Below are 18,779 nucleotides of genomic sequence, written 5' to 3' on the forward strand. Positions count from 1 at the left end.
AATAATATACCACCGACATGATTCTGCTGAATAATAAGTACGTACATTTTTTATGATAATACTCTTGTATTTTGACTTAATTAAATGGGAAAGAATACTTTTTCCTCCACTGGAGCACAGTCCAAATGATAAGAATGCATTCTTACTTATAACTAATATATAATAAAAAATAATTAAAATGCATTTTGAACACATCTGATTTTATTGAATTGTGTAGCTCACTGAAGAGCGAATACTCAGGCACTATAATTAAATGATGCACACACACACACACACACAAACACACGCACACACACACACACAGACACACACACACTCACAGCAGGGTAGTTGTCGTTTATCGGCACTCTTCTGCAGCGGGTGCAGCTTTGTCAGTGACCGAGTCTTCTGAGAGGATTAATGCAGACTAAAGGTGGAGCAAAAATGTGAAGGTTTGTGGTGGACGGGAGTGTAATCCTTTGAGCTCTCAGAGAGACAGACAGAGATGGAAATGACGAACTCTTTGCTGTCGGACTTGGTGCATTTTGGGAAAGAACTGATGGGCTGAAGAATACATTTTCCCCACTAATGGGAGCTGGGAATGGACGGCTCCGTTTAGTCCAGACTACTTAATGGCAATACTGGAGACAGAGCTACTCATCCTCAGGGAACAGAAATGGTGCACAAACTTCTGCTGCCCATCGGTAAGTTTACAACTGAAAACATGTTTCATAATCTACTTAGATCTGTTTTGAAGATCAAGTTATTAAATGTGTGTATATACAGTGTATCTTTATAACCCTATAGTGTGCTGGTCGTCCACATGTCGTGTTTATGTGCTTCTTTCTGTGTTGCGTTTGTTGGTATTTAATCAGTCTACCGTTTTAGGATTTTTCAAAAGAAGTTTAAGCAGATTTGTCACAAATAGCAAAAAACATAATCTTTAATTTTCTCCTCTCTTCTCTCAGCTTTAGCAGCAATCCTCATCTCACCTGAGCCGTCAGGTGCCACAGCCACCAAAACAAAAACTCAAGGTATCATCCTGAGATATTGTACTTCACTCTTCATTAACCATGTAAAGGATTTGGTTATTTTCTGTTACAGAGAACACTGAATAGGAGGACTTTTTTGTTTGTTTGTTTAATCATAATTTTTTTCACATGAATCATTTTGATTTTGAGAAGAAATTATCAAAAAGTGTATACCAGGCCTTACCTGTAAAACTCACTGAAATGTGGTTCAGGTTAGAGCTAAAACGATTAGTCGATTAATGGATTAGTTCTATTTTGATAATTACTTAATTGCTGAAATCATATATTGCAGAAAAATGCCAAAAATGTACTCATTTCAGCTTCTCAAATGTGAGGATTTGCTGTTTTTCCTTTTTGATATATCATTATAAATTGAACATCTTTGTATTTTGGACTAGACAAAACAAATAATTTGCAGATGTCCCCTTGAAAATTGAAAAGTTTTCACTGCTTTCTGGCATTTTATATAGTAAATACTCATTGAGTCATTAAAAAAAATCAATAGATCATTCAATAATGAAAATAAATGAATAAATAATCTAGAATCTTATCTGGAGTTCTATTATTCTGTGATATATCAAACCAGATCAAACCTTAACCTCATCTTCTAACATAAGTCAAAGCTAATGGGCAAAAAGTTGGACATACTGTCTCATATTCAGCTGTATACGTTCACAATGTCAAACAATTTTCAATAACAAAAGTAAAGATAACTTGCTCAACATACATAAAAAGCCACAAGATCAGTTATTTTCTAAGGATACCTCCCAGAAAATTATATGATTTATACAACAACAAATCTACACTTTCCACTGCATTTTCCAACTTTTAAAATGATGAAATGAAAAATACAAACAGCTTTCCAACTTGTGCTGAGCTTGACACTTTCATCAGTCTGTCTGTATGTCTGTGGTACCAGTGAAGAACAACTCAGGTGTGACACCAGCTGGGCAGTGTGGGACCTGGGTAAAGGAGCCCGATGGAGGGTATTTCACCTCACCCAACTACCCTGAGAAATACCCAGCTGAGAGGGAATGTGTGTACATTATAGAAGGTGAGGCTTTCATCTTGACCTTTTTATACTCTCAGTCACTCTCCACTCCTTCTGCTTCACCCCCTCTACTTTTCTCTCACTTGCTCTCAACCTCTCATCCTCTTCCCAGCCTCTCCCCGCCAGTGCATCGACTTGTTTTTCGATGAGAAGTATTCCATCGAGCCATCCTGGGAGTGTAAGTTTGACCACATTGAGGTCCGCGATGGGCCCTTTGGTTTCTCGCCCATCATCGGCCGATACTGTGGGCAGGAAAGCCCCGCATATGTCCGCTCCAGTGGGAGGTACCTGTACATCAAGTTTGTGGCTGATGGAGAACTGGAGGCCACTGGTTTCTCTGCCCGGTATAACTTCACACAAGGTTAGTGATGCATGATACGGTGTGTCAAACCATCTAAAAAGGACTGTGAACTTGAATTCTGAACTTAATGGAGGAGGGCTGTGTTTTATCACACGGTGCTAATATTCATGTGAAGAGAAGCTTTAAAACTGCTCTAATAAATATTTTTATATTAACAATGGATCAAATGGCCACATGTAATATGAAAGGGTGGCTTGTAGTAACAAACACCCATAAAATTATCACCCAACTCCTCAGTTCCTCTCAGCTACGGAGCATTTTAGTGTCTTTTACAGCTTATCACTTTAATGTTTTGGTTCATCCTCAACCTTGTTTCCAGCAGAGACAGGCAAATTTTAGTAAAAAAGTTCTGATAAGTCAGTTGTACGCCACCTGCCCAGCACCAAACAGCAGACAGAAACAGGTAGCATTTAGCATTTAGCATCTAGTCAGATATTTCCTTCAGGAGTTGGTGGAGACCAAAGCAGAGCTAAAGGAGAGTGAATATTGGACTTACAATCATGCAGTGGCCACATACATTATATAAACCAAATGAATGACAATTGCTCTGTATCTGCTGTCCTGTGAAAATCATGTATCTCCAAAACATCAACTTTTCACAAGTTAAGCAAAATAGCTATTTGACATTTTTCAACTAAATGGTTTTTTTATTTATTTATGAAGACGAAGGAGAATTTCTCAAACCATTAAGTAACACTTGATCTCTCAGTTTATTTGATTTTTTTTAAATTACCAAATTTGGAGATATTTGGAGATAATTGTTATTTAGTTTCATTTTAGTCTCATGGGTAAATGGAGGATGCTAGACATGCTTGCTCACCTCTCACTATGGCAAAAAAGTGGAAAATACAGACGACAAGTTTATTCATGTTTCACATAATTTTGCATTTCTGCTGTATTGTTGTTCTCATATCATATGTTCATACGATGTTGAGGGTATTACTACACCTCTAAGCCTTCAACTGCTTTCCTTTGCATTCTCTCCCACTATCCACTACCCTGCTGTGAGTTTGACATTGTCGGCTGCCACAAAACAATACCTCTCTCCCTGGTCATATAGGCCAATTAAAACACACATTATCACACATTTGCAAGCACACTGGACACTTACATTTCAAATCACACAATGTAATATCAATATACATATATCAAATACACCACTGCTGTAACTGTAAGTCAACATCTTTCAGAATTTGAACTTTTAAAGGGAAAGACAGAATAGGGTGTGTGAGTTATTTTTTTTTTCTCAAGCCACAGAAAAGGCTTGTAATCCTTAAACTCCATTAAATGATCTGTGGCAATGTAAAATACAACCTACTGCTTTGTTGTTGTCAAAAAAAGTTGCATATTGCAACTTTAATAGTGGTCTGGTTGCATGCTGCTGGGGACATTCTCTCATTTCCATTTGCAGTGCAGGCACACCAGCTGCAGCTGACGAGGGAAGAGGAGGGCAACATTTCTTCAAACACACGCATACACACACACACACACACACACACATAGGCACTTGTTCCCTCAGTCACACACACAAGAGTTAATGAAAGCTTGTCTTCAGGGGAATACAGCTTGTCAGTGCTGAGCCGTGGTAGCAGCTTAAGGGAGTCTGAGGCCGAGGCTTTATTAACAGCAGATTTTATAGGCCACCTACACTGACGAGGGGCAGAGATTAATCTGCATCCCCCTGTCCTGCCATCCTGCCACATTTCTTTCTTTCTTAACATGATTTTGTATCCCTATATTATCTTTGTATTCCTCAAGGGATGTTCCAGTTTCAGACTCTAAACTAAACTAACTAAATTCTTACGAGTCCATCCCACACACACTAGTTGTGAAGTTGCTGGGGGACTGAGGTTGTCTGCCAGTGCATCTTGTCGCTCAGAGCTATTTTTCAGAATTCATTCATTATTGGCATTCTATATAATTTCACAGCATTTTACCCTAGAGTCACCTAACTATCCCAGTGTTAGCAACTTATTAAGCATACTCTGCAACAGACTATGAACTATGCTACAAACTATCCCTTTAAGAAGATACTTTTCATTATTGGCAGATCAGGAGAAGCTGTTTTCTGTCTGTTTACATCAGATGTAATGAGTCTCTCATGCCAAATGCTAATCTCCTGTCTAATTCCACTTATTGTGGATAGCAGGAGAGAATTAATCCGCTCACATGCACACATACCCACACAACATTTTCCAAACCTTGTGTTTTTAATTAAACACTTCATAGGCTGAGACTTAACCTTTAAATTAAATTTAATATTTTCGTCGTCGTCAATAAATCCTTTGAAAAGACCAAAACAAGCCACATGTTATTTTGTCTCTCAGTGCTTGTCGATGTGCCCATTTGTTCCTACTGAAGCTAAATATTTAAAAACGGGTCAAAAATATATATTTTAATTTTGAAAAAAAGGCTATAAAGTTTTCTTCAACCACCTTTTTTACAGTTGTGTGTAAGTAAAACCACATTTTAAAGGGGACCTATTATGCTCATTTCCATCTCTTAAGTTTTATTCTGGGATCTCAACTAGAGTAGCTTTGCATGATTCACAGTTCAAAAAAAATCCTTATTTATCTTATACTGACCCTTTAGCTCAGCCTCTGTCTGAAACAGGCCATTTTAGCTCCTGTTTCTTTAAGACCCCCCTCCCGATGACCTCAACTCTGTTCTGATTCTGGTTAACTTCTGGAAGCTGCGTCACGGCTGACGTCCACCAGCTCCGAAGGCTACGTAAACAAACTATAGTATCAGGATTTCACTTCTTTTTCTCCTTCTTTACTCCAAATGTCAATTTCTCAAATCCATCAGTACATGTTCATAGTGGAATCTGATATGGAATATGAGATTTTTACAGCATGAACATGTATGTTTGGTAAATATTACACTCATTACCTGCTCATTGTGTGACATGACGGTGTAAGTTATGCGTGGGAAATGTGCTAAAGTGACAACTGAAGCGGAAAACGTCTGCTGTTAGGAAATAACAAAGGTAACATAGTGAGTAAAATGTTATTCTGCTGTCACCAAACGAGTGTATAGTATCTCCCTGCACTGTCCTTGCTGTGCCTGGAAAAGATGACCATATAAAGAAATCTGTGACAAGCTGACGTCAGCTCATCTCGAAACTAGAATAAAATATTGGAAACTGAACATTTAGCGCAGTCTGAAGCCTGAGCTTTTTGCTCAGAAGGATTACTTTTATATACGTTTACCTCATTATTTGAAACTTTGGCCTCATTTAATGTGAACATCTGACATTGTAACATCATATGACTGAAAATAAGGAAAAGCGTAATAGGTCCCCTTTAAGTTTTCATAATTTAGAAAATGACTCACCAGAAGATCATAAAATAGCTTATCTTTTTCATTGACAGCCATAACTTGAGTGTTTAGCAATGCTGATTCATTTGCACCATTGATTATTCCATCAAACCCTCTTTAAAGAGTACATGTTGCATTTATTCATGTTGCAGTGGTGATTGCATGTGAGTTCTGAGTCAAGGATAGTCTGTTGACTCTTGGCAAACTTTGCTTATTCCAGTGTGTCTAACTGTTATTAGTTTTTGCTGTTGACAGCAATGGAAAGTGGAAAATTCAAGTATACAATAATCAATGAACATAATTATTTTTATTTTATTCCACATTAGTCAAGTGAAAATATATATATATATGTTGTATCAATCAATACATTTTCAGGACTGAACGATATTAGGAGAGGATTTACATGAACCATCCAATATCTTGCCTTCATCTATTTTTTTTTTTACATATAGGGTCTCATATATACTATACCCTCATATAGGGTATAAAGCCTCTGGGAATACATTGTTGCACCACACACACACACACACACACACACACACACACACACACGCACAAACACACACACACATACACACACACCCACATAGGAATGAATGTGAATAATCTGGCCAAGCCTGAAGCAGAAACGAGTAAGGAACATGAGAGGATTAATAAGAGTCCTTGTTGATTTGAGCCTCAGTTGAGTTCATCACCTGCTCTTCTTATATCACAACCTCAGACAAATGTGTAGCATTACCAACATCAGCGATAATGAAATATTTTTTACAATGCGCAAAACTTTTATTTTTTAAAATAAATTTTATAGCTGTATTTAATCAAAGTACGGATTTTCCCGCAAACAATATGAAAACGGCTGCAGATTTGACATTTTTATCACCAGGTTGTCACTGCTGGTGGAGCCTAATCTGTCCTGAACTAAGCTGGTATATCAGGATTTATAATCCACCTACCAAGTAGATTCATCAGCACAAAGGTTTAGGACACAATATCTTTTTCCTCTCTGATGCTAAGTGTGTTTTTTTCTTTTTTGATGAAGGGCATGAGGGTTTCAGGGGACTTAAAATGAGGGCAGGCAGAGGGAATGTGCTGGTACACAGATTATGTAAGCCTCAGCTAGCTGTGTTTTTATTTTGTTTTGCAATATGTATATTTTTTATTCTTTGTACTTACTAAAAATCTAGGATCATATATATTATTTTAATCATCACCCTTTTCAAAGACAAAATGTGCCTCTTTTTAAATGTGTTAAATATGGCATGCACACTGTTGAAAAATCTGTGCAGATGAGATAGTCATATTTTGTACTTATATTGTTATATTTTCTTGGTGAATCACTCCTGTAAATATCACCAAATATATTTTGAGCATATACTGTAAAATATACATTATGTCTACAGTGTGCTCTGTAAGTATGGTTACATTACATGCACATACTACATCTATTTTCTTTTTACCAGTGTTTGCATATGTGAAACACATACAACTTGTTCCTAAAGTCCCCCTCCACTTAAAAACGTCTTTTGCTTCCTGTTCCTTCAGTTGGATGTATGAGCTTCACTGTGCAGAATGATGTATGTACACAGTTTGTTTTCACATTAGCCTGTTGAAAGTGGAAAATTTTCTCTGCTCACCTTAAATCTGAGTTTAGAGGGTGTACCTATGTGCATGATTTGTGACATCGCAAGTAGTTTGATAGCCAATAGTGGTCCAGTTTGTGACTTACACAAGTGTGATGTGGAATCTTGAAGCCTCCAGTTTAAATACAATGACAAATTGAACTTTAGGGTGATGTAGGAGACATCTTATAGTTCAACTTATATATAATATTCATAGACTTATCATTCAATCATTCAAAGCTAATTATTTTATATTTCTTAAAACATTTCTGGAATGGATCTTTAGTTATACACTATGTGAAATATTTTTCTTTTCCATAGAGGTTTGACACTGTTCCAGTGTGGGGCCCAAACACCCTGGGACTGTTAATAAGGACCTATTACCTAACCCACCATGAAAAATCCTGTAGCCTATTTTGAATTACGACCCCTATTTTAGTTAAGACTTTTGTAAATGTTACATAAATATATTTGTCTCTGTCTTCTGCTTTTAGATCCTGAGTTCAAAGAGCTTGGGGAACTGCCAGCACTGCCATGTGAGTATTTAAATTATGTGATCATGACACAACATAATATCATACAAAGCAGTTCAGGAATTGGTTGAAAAAAATACGCGAACATCCTTATAGAGCATAAGTTGTTAAATTAAATGATTATGCTTCAACAGAATAAATTGACTACAAGGTAGTAAAGTTTTATGGTCCCTGAACTAGCAATACGTTAAACAGTTACAGAAAACTGCTGCTGTTCTTCACAGTTTGTGACTTTGAGCTGAGTGGTCCGGAGGGTTTTGTGGAATCAGCGCAGATAGCCAGAGAGAGCCGGGCACTGCAGACTGAAGCTGTGGACTGCAGGTGGTACATCAGGGCTCCACCAAGAGCTAAGGTCTGTATACGTCATACTGTTGTTGATCCACCTGTTTGCTGGTGGTGTTACTTGTAGTTGTTTGTCAGTTGTGGTTGGCTTTTTGGTGCATGGAATGACTTTGACTTTCAAACACATCCCTTTTGAAAGTACTAAGCCAAATGATTTAATGCTAGTATATCCCTCTCACAACAACCTAACAAGATCTTACACTTAGCTACAACATCTCTAAAATATAAAAACATAGGGTCATTGGATAATTTATTGCCAAAGACTCTATGTTTGCACAATGTAATTTTTTCTTATAAAAAAACATGTTACACTCACTTTTTTACAAAAGAAACAAAGAAAAATGTCAGGGTTTTTTCCCGCCTTTTTTACCTGCTTGCTGAAAACATTTAGCCCAGTGCTATACTTCTATCATTTATTGTGTTACTGCATTTTTTCTCCTTCTCAAAAATTGCTGAGTTCCAAAGATTTTAGATTATCCATTCAGCTTTAAAGCTGCTACAAGTTCTCATTTTCTCATCTGACAGGTAACCCAGTGGCCTACAAACAGGCAATAGTAATGTCAGCTAAAGTGTTAGCATGAGTCATAAAGCTAATGATTTGGTGGCGATAGTTTTGGCGTCTATGTATAACTTTGCTGAATTAGTGTAGGTCACTTGGCACTTTGTTACAAAAACATGATATATTCTTAAAAAATCAAATAAAATAGAAATTTCTTAATAAGCAGAAAGAAAAACAAAGTATGAAGGATGAGCCAGGAGGAGTAAATGTCATCACACCCTTATCTATTCACTGTACTTTAACTCATCCTTTCATGCCCCCGCAGATCTACTTGCGTTTTCTGGAGTATGAGATGCACAACTCAAATGAGTGCAAGCGTAACTTTGTTGCCATCTACGACGGCAGCAGTTCAGTTGAGCACTTGAAGAATAAGTTCTGCTCCACGGTGGCCAACGACGTCATGCTGGTGTCCTCTGTGGGTGTGGTGAGGATGTGGGCAGACGAGGGAAGCAGGAAGAGCAGATTCAAGATCCTCTTCACAACCTTCCTTGAACGTGAGTGAATCGCTGTCGATTTCTGTTCCATTTACCTGACTGAAAGTGAACTCTCTTTAACAGGAGTGTATCCAGTGTGGAATAAACAAAAATAAAATGATAGTACCTCCTATTATTTCCTTCTCTTTTATTATTTATGGCTACCATATTGGCACGAAACATCATTCAACATTTTTGAAAATGAGTTATTTAGAGAAGGTGTATTAATCAAAATAAGAAAAATACGAGGATGTTCACTGGGCATGGCTTCTGATATGTTGGCCAGTGCTCATTTTAAAAGATAAGCTCAGGGAGAATTATTAGTCAACAGAGCTGCTTCATACTACTGTAGTGGGGTTTTTTTATTAAATTAAGAATGTTGGAATCAAAATATCAAAATTTAAGATGAACCATTTCGATTAAATTATACTTTAAAGCTGTATGATTGTGTTTAATGTGAAAGCAGTCACTTGTAGTAATGAACCCATGGAGAATTATTTACCTACTCTGCAGTTTCCCTCAGCTTTACAGAGCATTTTAGCCTCTTTTACCTCATTGTTTTGGTTTCCCTCCACTCTCATGAACCTAATTTCCAGCCTGACTCTTGCCTTTTGTTTTACAGCTCCATGTGATGGAGACACTTTCTTTTGCCATAGCAACATGTGCATCAATCAGACTCTGGTCTGCAACGGTATCCAGAACTGTGTTTACCCATGGGATGAGAATCACTGCAAAGGTACCCTGACACACAGGCTGAGAAACTCACCACCAACAAGGTATTTCTAACTCATTGCCATGGCTGAACCTTAAGTCGTTCTCTTCTATGTTGTCTCCCCAATTAGAGAAGAGGAAGGCCAGCATCCTGGACACTCTGGATCACACTAACCTCACCATCATTGGAGTAACCTGTGGCCTGGTTGTCATCCTGCTCATCATCTCGGTCATCATCCAGGTCAAACAACCTCGCAAGAAATACATCATCCGCAGGTTGGATCATCTAAAGTTCTCTTAAAATTAAATTCTTATCTAAACATTATTTAATACTTTGAATACCGTAGCAAACAGTACATTTTCATTGAGTTTCCCCTTCATACAGTAGAGTAAGATAGGAAAGAATGCATGATGGCAAGAGGGCCTGTGTGAGAAAAAAACAACATTGTTACGAGAAAATGGTGCTGGCCTTCAGTTTTTAATGCATCAGGTTTAGGGTCAGCTTCTGATATGTTCCAAAGTGAGGAAAAACTTAATTGAAGTCAGTAGGAAAATGCTAATTTTAACATTTGGCATGTAGTACTCAAGATGAAGACTGGAATTGTACCTCTTGCTAAACTCTGCACTAATCAATATTTTTATAGAAAAAATGGATCAAATAACTATATCCCCCTTCTGACATGTACCTCTTTACATTAATCTGATGGCAATTTAGCATGTCAGTGTCATATCGGAATAAGCACCCTGGTCACTTTTACATAAAAGTCACAACAGGAATCTTAAGTCAGACCCAGTAAGATTTCTGTATCACTTTCAACACAACACAAGTCTGCAAGGAGAGAGATTAAATGTGTCTTGCCCCGCCTTCTAAATAACTGTAATTGTTGTAATATATTTATTATCTCAATCTTTGTGGTACACAAAGAAAATACATCAGTTTAATGAACTATGATGCACTGTAAAAGAGCCAATTTTAAGTTGTTGAGGAAGTTGTTGGTGAGCAGATAGGAATGAAAGAGTCTCAGTTTAATGTCCTGCACTGTTGGATAATTAATCAAGGCTTTCATGACAAAATAAGTTTTGAAATCCATCAGTGATGCAGCCTGTGAAATCACATTTTTAACTTTTAACTAAAGGGTTATAGTGTAATACTGACTCTTACACAGAGAATTATAACTTGAGCCTGCAGAGTCCCTCGGTTTTATGGAGCTTTTTAGCTGTTTTTAGTTTTTAATTTTTTTGGTTTTGCAGGCCACAAACTTTGCTCTCATCATCTTCCTTTCCAGCAACAGCAGCATCTGTTTTCAGCAAAAAAAAAAAAAAAGCTCTGATAAACCCACTGTATGCTAGCACCAAATAGCACATATCTGATTTGATAACTAGGTTTTATTCTGAACTCAGATACAGTAAAATGCTGTTGAACTCCAACCTTACTCTTACATAAATGTCAGTAAAAAGTAGTCTGTTATTAGAATTTGCAGTTTTTGATGAGCAATTTGTTAAAAATGATCTTAAAGTTCATTATTCTCAGTGATGCAGGCTTAAACAGCACATAATTGGCAAGTCTTTGTGTGAATATGGTGTTATTTTGGTAATTTTTCATAGTGATTGTGCTGATATATTTGTATATTATGTACATATTTCTCACTATCTGGGGTTCTGAAGTTAACTCTTAAATTTGTGGGTTTAAAATCAGTTTGAGAAGTGCTATTAGCTTTCCTGTGCATGTCTCTCTGAGCCTTATACATACTCTTCTTTCCTCTGTGTCCACAGAGATGACTTTGACCCTGCCCTCCTCCACCCCGGCTTTGAACCCCCTCACTACGAGCTCTGCACTCTGCGCCGTGCCCCGTCCGGCGACCTGACTGACGCCGCCCTGGCCGAGGACTTTGAGAAGTTCCACAAGCTCCGCCGCTCCTCCTCCAAATGCATTCATGACCACCACTGTGGCTCGCAGCAGGGAAGCATGCATGGCAGTGTCCACGGTAGCCGCAGCAACCTGAGCATGAGAGACGCCGATGCATCCGATGGGGGGGCACTTGTGCCACCGCTGCCACCGGTGATGGTGAGCCAGCAGTCGCCACGCCTCTCCCACCACATTACCCCAGCCGGCCGAAGGAGCATCCTGGTAATGAAGCATAGTTATTCTCAGGACGGTGCAGAGGGGTACAGAGCGGAGGAGGAGGATGATTTGATGATGGATGATGGTCCCACAACCAGCAGGCACCATATTCACCACCATCAGATGCACCACGGCACGACAGGGCTGGACCACACTGTCCACCGTACACTGTCTAATGACTTTTAATGTAAGGCAACATGCTAAGCAAAAAGTTGTTTATGAATCAAGACCTGAATGTATCTGCACCCAAATTGACTGAAGGAGTAAATAGGAGGGATAATGGTGATTTGATGAAGAGTAGCATAACCTCAGTTTTGATCTATTGAAGTTAACTCCTCCCCCCTTTTTAAACCCTTTTTTAAAATGAGATTTTAGTTTAAATGACTAAAACTAAGATGATCTTTACAGCTCTTGTTAGACTGTTTCTTGGTCCCATATAGTCCAAGTGAAATGCAAGTTTGACATTGTATGAGCAGAAATGGTGGAGTGGAGCTTGTGAAACATGTACCAGTGATTATAATAGTAATTCACCTCAGCCAAAGAGTTTAGAAGCAGGTGTGGCACATCTGCTATGATAATTTGATATACTCGGATGGATTTGCCAGGGAAGTGAACTTTTTGAGATAATCTCCACTCATTCAAACACTTCACACATCATTTTTTTCTTTTGTTCCTTGTTCAGCCTGACATTATAACTCTGGGGTAGAGTTTATTCATGAGTGAATCATATTTGAGGTCATTCTGTGAATGGATGATGTGTTGCTGTGTTTCCTATACAGTGTGCTTGGATATTAGTGGTGCACCACCAAAGAAAGAAAGTTATGTGACCACTGCTAGGTAAATGCTAGACTTAATTTATTTTACATATAATTTATGCCAGTTTCACCAAAATATAATCAAACTGAGAATTATTAATTTTCCTTCTACATATTATCCACCAAGAGATTTTTCTTGTGTACTGCTCCACAATTAAATTGGAAGAAAAAATAAACCAGATATTAGCAAAAACAGCATAAAATGGAAACGCTAAATAATGTCATCATACTATTCAGTACAACAAAGAAAAAAATGTTTTATGAAAACACTGTTTTTAAAATATAGGATAGAGGGCTTGAAAGGTGTCACACTATTTTGAAGCATATCAAACTCTGAACGGAAAAGGAATCGTGGTGAAAACTGAAACTTATATATTCTGTTTGTGAATGGATATATTATTTTATTATTTGTTTTTGGTTATTTTTGGAAATATGTATTGGTGTTCATTTATGTGTGTTTGCTTTTCAATTCTTGGTTTGTCCTGTGCTGCACCATTTTTCTTTTGGCTGATTCATTTTCATTTTGTTGATAATATGCTGTGTCTATTTATTTATTCCATTAAATATAAACATTTTACCCTTTTCCTTTATTGTGCCTGACACCACAGCGCTATCATTTAATTTTGTGAGTGTGTTTGTATTTATTTGTACTAGCTTTTCATTCATTTTTATGTACTCGTCCAATAAGGCACTGGCAGGGAAAGAAGGCAGAGCAGATGGCTTGAGAATAAATTGAAGAAAACAGACCAAATAAAGTCCTGGTCTGTAGTGATTCAGTCTCTGCACTGTTCAGTATTATGTCAGGGGTGTCCAGTAATCATCAGGACTTACTATTCAAAATAATTGCAATACATTCCAATACATTCAAGAGTCATTAAACAAAGCACTGAGGTCACATTCATTTGCGTTCCTGCTCACAAAGGCATTCTGGGTATCAAAAGAATGGACAAACTAGCAAAATAAGCAGTTAGAAAAGAAATTTTGACATCCATGTTAAACTTTCAAAATCAGAGGAAAAGGGCTCAGTGTGGAAAAATATCAATAAAGAGTGGCAACAACACTGGGATCAGGAGATAAGGGGGGAACATTTACATTTGATTCAAAACAGAGTAGGCAGTGTGAGAAACAGGGGGAGAAACAGGAAAGAGGAGGTAGTAATAACTAGATTAAGAATAGGACACAGCAATATATAGAGCACAGTTCAGTTATAGGGAAGCATCCAACCAAGGTGCTTGATCAGATACCTGAGGAGAACAGGACTGATGGAAGAAGCGTGACAATCCGGACACTGCAGGAGTCAACTAGATCCAGCAGATGGCAGTAATGCAACACTATGGATTCCAGCTGCCGTTAAACATCAGAGAAGAAGCAAACATAAAACAAAAAAAAATTGTTGCAGTGTTACAAACTCTTCACTCCTCACTTATTTGTATTTTTTTTAACTGAAAGTCTACATTTTTCTATTTTTATTATTATTATTTTTATTTTTACTTATCTGTATATATGTTTCTAACAGCAAAATCACAATACTCCTGTTTATTTATTTTTGTTGGTTTTTATTTCACACTGGCTTTGACAATGTAAACGTCTGTTTCCCATGCCAATAAAGCCCCAATGAATGGAAGAAGAAGACGAAGAAAAAACAGTGCGGAACCTTTGTGAGGTTATCCTTGTCATCCAGTCGGGCGTATAATAGCGTTGCAAAGGTCATTTTTGAGAATAGCGGTGGACACATGAGTGCAGTGTACTTTAACATTATTTCATTTTATTCATGACAGCTTTACTTTGCGTAACGCCCGCGTCATGTCCAAAGAGGAGTTTATCGTCCAGTCAGCAGCACAGAGTGACAGCGGCGGCGGCAGCAGCAGCAGCGGACTCGGTCTGGTCGTCACTGGGCTGCTGGGCGGCGCTGTGGTCGCGCTGTACGCGGCTGCGGCACCGTTTGTCGCTCCTGCGCTGAGGAAAGTCTGCCTCCCGTTCGTCCCCGCGACCACTGAACAGGTGCACAACGTCTTCAAGGTGCTGGGAGCCAGAAAAGGGACTCTGGTTGACATTGGCAGTGGAGATGGGAGGATAGTAAGTGTTGTGTTGTGTCACCCTGTCGATAGAGACCTGGAAGTCATTTTAGTAGTGGGATCAACACACCATTCAGTCAGACCTTCATTAAGTGGTTTCTATTGAGTTCAGAAAACTGAACATTCTTTCAGTTTATGACATAAATATTGATCAGATGTGTTTGTTTATAGATGTTCTTGCCTTCTTCTTTACCATCATCATTTAGCAATGTCTCCCAGTTATATTTCCAAATTCATTCATATAATAGTAAACGGGTTAATCATCTTCCCTTCTATTGATACAAAATGAAACACTGCCAGTCCTCCTTCAGATATCAACTTGTACAGATATTGAACACCAAAGTAAACATTATCAAGAGCTTATCTTTAGAATATTTTAAAAGGAAGCTGTCATCCCATTTAATTCATGATGTCCTCAATTTAACTGTGGTTTATCACATTTCCTCCCTCTTTTCTCTTGTATTACACACCTTATTCTACTCTGCAGTACAGTATGTACTTCAAATATAGTCATTTTAGTTGCTCATTCTTTTGGGGTGGAAGAGTGGGTGAGTTCTCCTGTGTCTTGGTTCCCAACCTGCCATGTAAGCAGTGTCCTCCAGCAAGACACTTTTTTTTGACTTTTGAATGTTTCTTTTTAATCTAAACTGTTCTCATCAAGTATGCAGATGATGATCTGCTTTGTGTCTTGATGTTTTCACATAACAATGGCTTCTTTATATATCTTAACTGATTCAAACGTTGTAGCAACCAATCTGTTTGACATCTTTTCTAGATGTGTGATGCAGAAACACGACAGAAAGTAACTTTCAAAAGTGTTACCAAACTTGCTTTACATTCAGCTGCTGCTATAGTTGTTAATACATTGTTGAAACATTGTACTCTCTTCCTGTCCTCCTCTTGCAGGTGATAGCAGCAGCCAAGCATGGCTTTCAGGCATCAGGCTTTGAGCTGAATCCCTGGCTGGTGTGTTACTCCCGCTACAAGGCCTGGAGAGAGGGCGTCCACCGCTCCACCTCCTTCCACATCTCTGACTTGTGGAAGGTCAGTGATACCGAGCCCATTTTTAGGAACTGAGACAGATGATTTCAACAATGCAAACAATATCTTCTAGTCATTATAGACAAAATCAGGCATCACTTAGTATAAGAAAATGAAACATACAGGGATTCTTGGTAATGTGAAATGCATCACTCATGACAACACGATATTGAGGTATTTTGCTAATCCTTATGCATCAACCTTCATCTCCAGCAGTGACTGGTTAACTAAGTGTTATTTCTCTGTCTAATTCTCAATATTTCTCAATCTGTTGCCAGGTCAGTTTTGCACAATACTCCAATGTTGTCATTTTTGGAGTCCCTCAAATGGTGAGTTCTGCTGTTCGGCCAACAACATCTTTTTATTGAAAAGTTGAATCATTTCATGTTCTTAGCATATCACATATGCAAAGCAGATTGTGTAATATGTGTGCCGTGTCTAAATATAATTCATAATCACACACAAGCATAATTTCTCAACATTACTTCTGATTACCACCAAATCCTGTGAAAAGACCAAAACCAACAATGAACTGATCCTACTAAAACGTAGGATGCACAAATGCACTATTAACTCCTGCTTTAGTAAATGTTTGCTAAAAATTGACAGGATCAAATCATACAATAGATGCATGTATCACTGATAAATGGAACAAGAGCTGAAGACCTCCAGTATCACAACATCATCTGAAAGCATTATATTTGAATTTACTAATCAAAATTTCAGTATCACTGCTAATTGTTGCTGTCTGGCTGTATCTACAGATGGACCAGCTGGAGCTGAAGCTGGCAAGTGAGTTACCAAGCACAGCCAAGGTTGTGGCCTGCCGATTCCCCTTCCCCACCTGGGTCCCTGAACATACCGCCGGGGAGGGCATAGACACTGTCTGGTTGTACGACGCCAAGACATTTAAATCACACCTGCAACATGGAATGACAGGAAAAACGACATCAGAACATGGGGACGTGCCAGATTCACACACATAAATGCAGAAGCTAAAGTCTGGTTAACAGGTCTGGACCAGGACCAGGAGTGGACCTGAAGCATCTGAAAGTCGGATGTATTTTATTAAAATGCACCGCAAAAGTGCAACATCTCCGCACACGTCATTGTGCAAGTTGGAGGTTAAATATGGTAAAACATTGTAAGTGACTGACTCTAGCACCGGTTGTGATGAGCAGAGTCTCCTCCATGTCTGCAGACGTGGGCTGAATGATAGTACAGGCATCTCATATTTGACGTGTGTTTTAAGAAGCTTAAATTCCTAATAGGAAGAAGAGGAACTGGCCATGAATGATTGCATAACTTGATTATGTCTTGGAAGTTGCAGTGCAAGTTGTATTGTTTATACCATGTATGAAATTAAATGATCCTTTCTAGACAGACAGGTGTTTCTAAGTGGCTGGTTTGTAACATTAAACACAGGAACTCCTGAACTATAGCTCTACTTTTGGCTTGTGTATTTATTAAACTTGTTCTCCACTCAAAAATGTTTTTTTCTTCTTGTTACTTCAGTTGGATGTTTGAACTTCACCGTACAGAATGACATATGTGCAGAGTTTGATACTAGAAGGCTGTTTTCACATTCATCTACTGAAAGTGGAAAGTTTCTCTCTGCTCACTGAAAATCTGAGTTTATGGGGGCAGCAAAAATAAAAGCTGTATTGTTAATATTAATAGCTGTTACAATTATTATGAGCATGGAATTAGAGATCCCAGAGGGAGATCATTCACAGCCTCATGTTGAATCATGTCTTTTAGTAGAACATCAGTTGACCTTTTGACGCCACCATGTGGTGGCATTGTAGACTAATGTACAGTATCTTTGTATATTGTCCATTTCAGGAGAGGTGGTGGTATTGTATAAAACTACAGTAATGTGTGATAAATGTGTTAAAAGAGAAGCGTAATCACAGTTAAAATGCTTTAAGTATTACACATCACTGTGCAGGCAGGTACACATTTATGCTGTCCAACAGTGCTGTGGGGTCTTGTAGGGGAGATGAAATGCTGCTCCTACCAATGTATGTAGCCAAGTCCTGTAGCCAGCAGCCGACAGAATCACCCTTTAGCATTGCCAGTGTCCCACAGTGGCTGTCTGGATGGCAGCTTGCTGATCCCAAAACATGATTCTTCACCAGCTCCAGCACAGTGAGAATGGCCTGATGTTGAGGCTCTGGCTCAGGTGACAACAGCCATGCCATGCCACACTGTGTGCCCCTCAGCACAGACCTGAAACAGTCCACATCACCTCCGTGGTGATGTCTCTGGCCAGGGAGTTGTACGTCTCCTCACGCTGCGTGTACAGCTCAGACACCAGCTGGATGGCTCTGGAAGTGCCAGGTTTCCTCCACTTCATCTCCATCTCTGTCCAGCAGATGTCCAACATGGCAAAAATTGCCAAGGCTGCAACGTAGCTAAACTAAACCTCCCCACATGCACAATCATGGGCAGAGCTCAAGATAGTGCCGTCATCTCCCATGTTGATCTGTAAAAGAAGAGAACCATTTGTCAGCATGCTATAATAGACTGAATGAGTAGCAATACAAGGATAAGAATGATATATCTACCAATTTGTGTTTGCTAAAGTATCAGTTATATCTGAATAGCTCACATACGGCCGATAAGCAAATTATGCACTATTGGATATGGGTGAAATCTCTATTGACAGCTAAAACTGCACCTCTATATCCAAGATTCAAGATGTTTATTGTCACTCCAGTTATACAAGTACAATCATGTGAAA

At 38.6% G+C, this 18,779-nt stretch overlaps 2 protein-coding genes across 2 annotated transcripts; both read left to right on the forward strand.

Moving 5' to 3' along the window:
* The first annotated feature begins 204 nt into the window (after nt 1-204).
* On the forward strand, nt 205-13,453 carry LOC122993099 (neuropilin and tolloid-like protein 1). Its single transcript, XM_044366969.1, has 10 exons — nt 205-683; nt 948-1,013; nt 1,930-2,064; nt 2,174-2,422; nt 7,857-7,898; nt 8,120-8,247; nt 9,062-9,290; nt 9,892-10,005; nt 10,112-10,256; nt 11,754-13,453. Exons 1-10 carry the CDS (start codon nt 656-658, stop codon nt 12,286-12,288), a joined length of 1,671 nt encoding a protein of 556 aa, XP_044222904.1. The 5' UTR covers nt 205-655; the 3' UTR covers nt 12,289-13,453.
* A 1,114-nt stretch (nt 13,454-14,567) lies between these two features.
* Nucleotides 14,568-17,480, forward strand: atpsckmt (fATP synthase c subunit lysine N-methyltransferase). The gene is made up of 4 exons (XM_044368001.1): nt 14,568-14,993; nt 15,899-16,036; nt 16,312-16,362; nt 16,798-17,480. Exons 1-4 carry the CDS (start codon nt 14,721-14,723, stop codon nt 17,017-17,019), a joined length of 684 nt encoding a protein of 227 aa, XP_044223936.1. The 5' UTR covers nt 14,568-14,720; the 3' UTR covers nt 17,020-17,480.
* Nucleotides 17,481-18,779: the final 1,299 nt, after the last annotated feature.

This window comes from Thunnus albacares, chromosome 12 (assembly GCF_914725855.1).
Source record: "Thunnus albacares chromosome 12, fThuAlb1.1, whole genome shotgun sequence".
Lineage (NCBI taxonomy): Eukaryota > Metazoa > Chordata > Actinopteri > Scombriformes > Scombridae > Thunnus > Thunnus albacares.

Excerpts from the sequence above, each read along its gene's own strand:
- LOC122993099 (XM_044366969.1), top strand. The coding sequence starts at position 656 with ATGGTGCACAAACTTCTGCTGCCCATCG. Across the intron at positions 2,423-7,856 it reads CCGGTATAACTTCACACAAG|ATCCTGAGTTCAAAGAGCTT; the intron begins GTTAGTGATGCA and ends TTCTGCTTTTAG. Across the intron at positions 10,006-10,111 it reads GGATGAGAATCACTGCAAAG|AGAAGAGGAAGGCCAGCATC; the intron begins GTACCCTGACAC and ends CTCCCCAATTAG.
- atpsckmt (XM_044368001.1), top strand. The coding sequence starts at position 14,721 with ATGTCCAAAGAGGAGTTTATCGTCCAGTCAGCAGCACAGAGTGACAGC. Across the intron at positions 14,994-15,898 it reads GCAGTGGAGATGGGAGGATA|GTGATAGCAGCAGCCAAGCA; the intron begins GTAAGTGTTGTG and ends CTCCTCTTGCAG. Across the intron at positions 16,037-16,311 it reads ACATCTCTGACTTGTGGAAG|GTCAGTTTTGCACAATACTC; the intron begins GTCAGTGATACC and ends ATCTGTTGCCAG.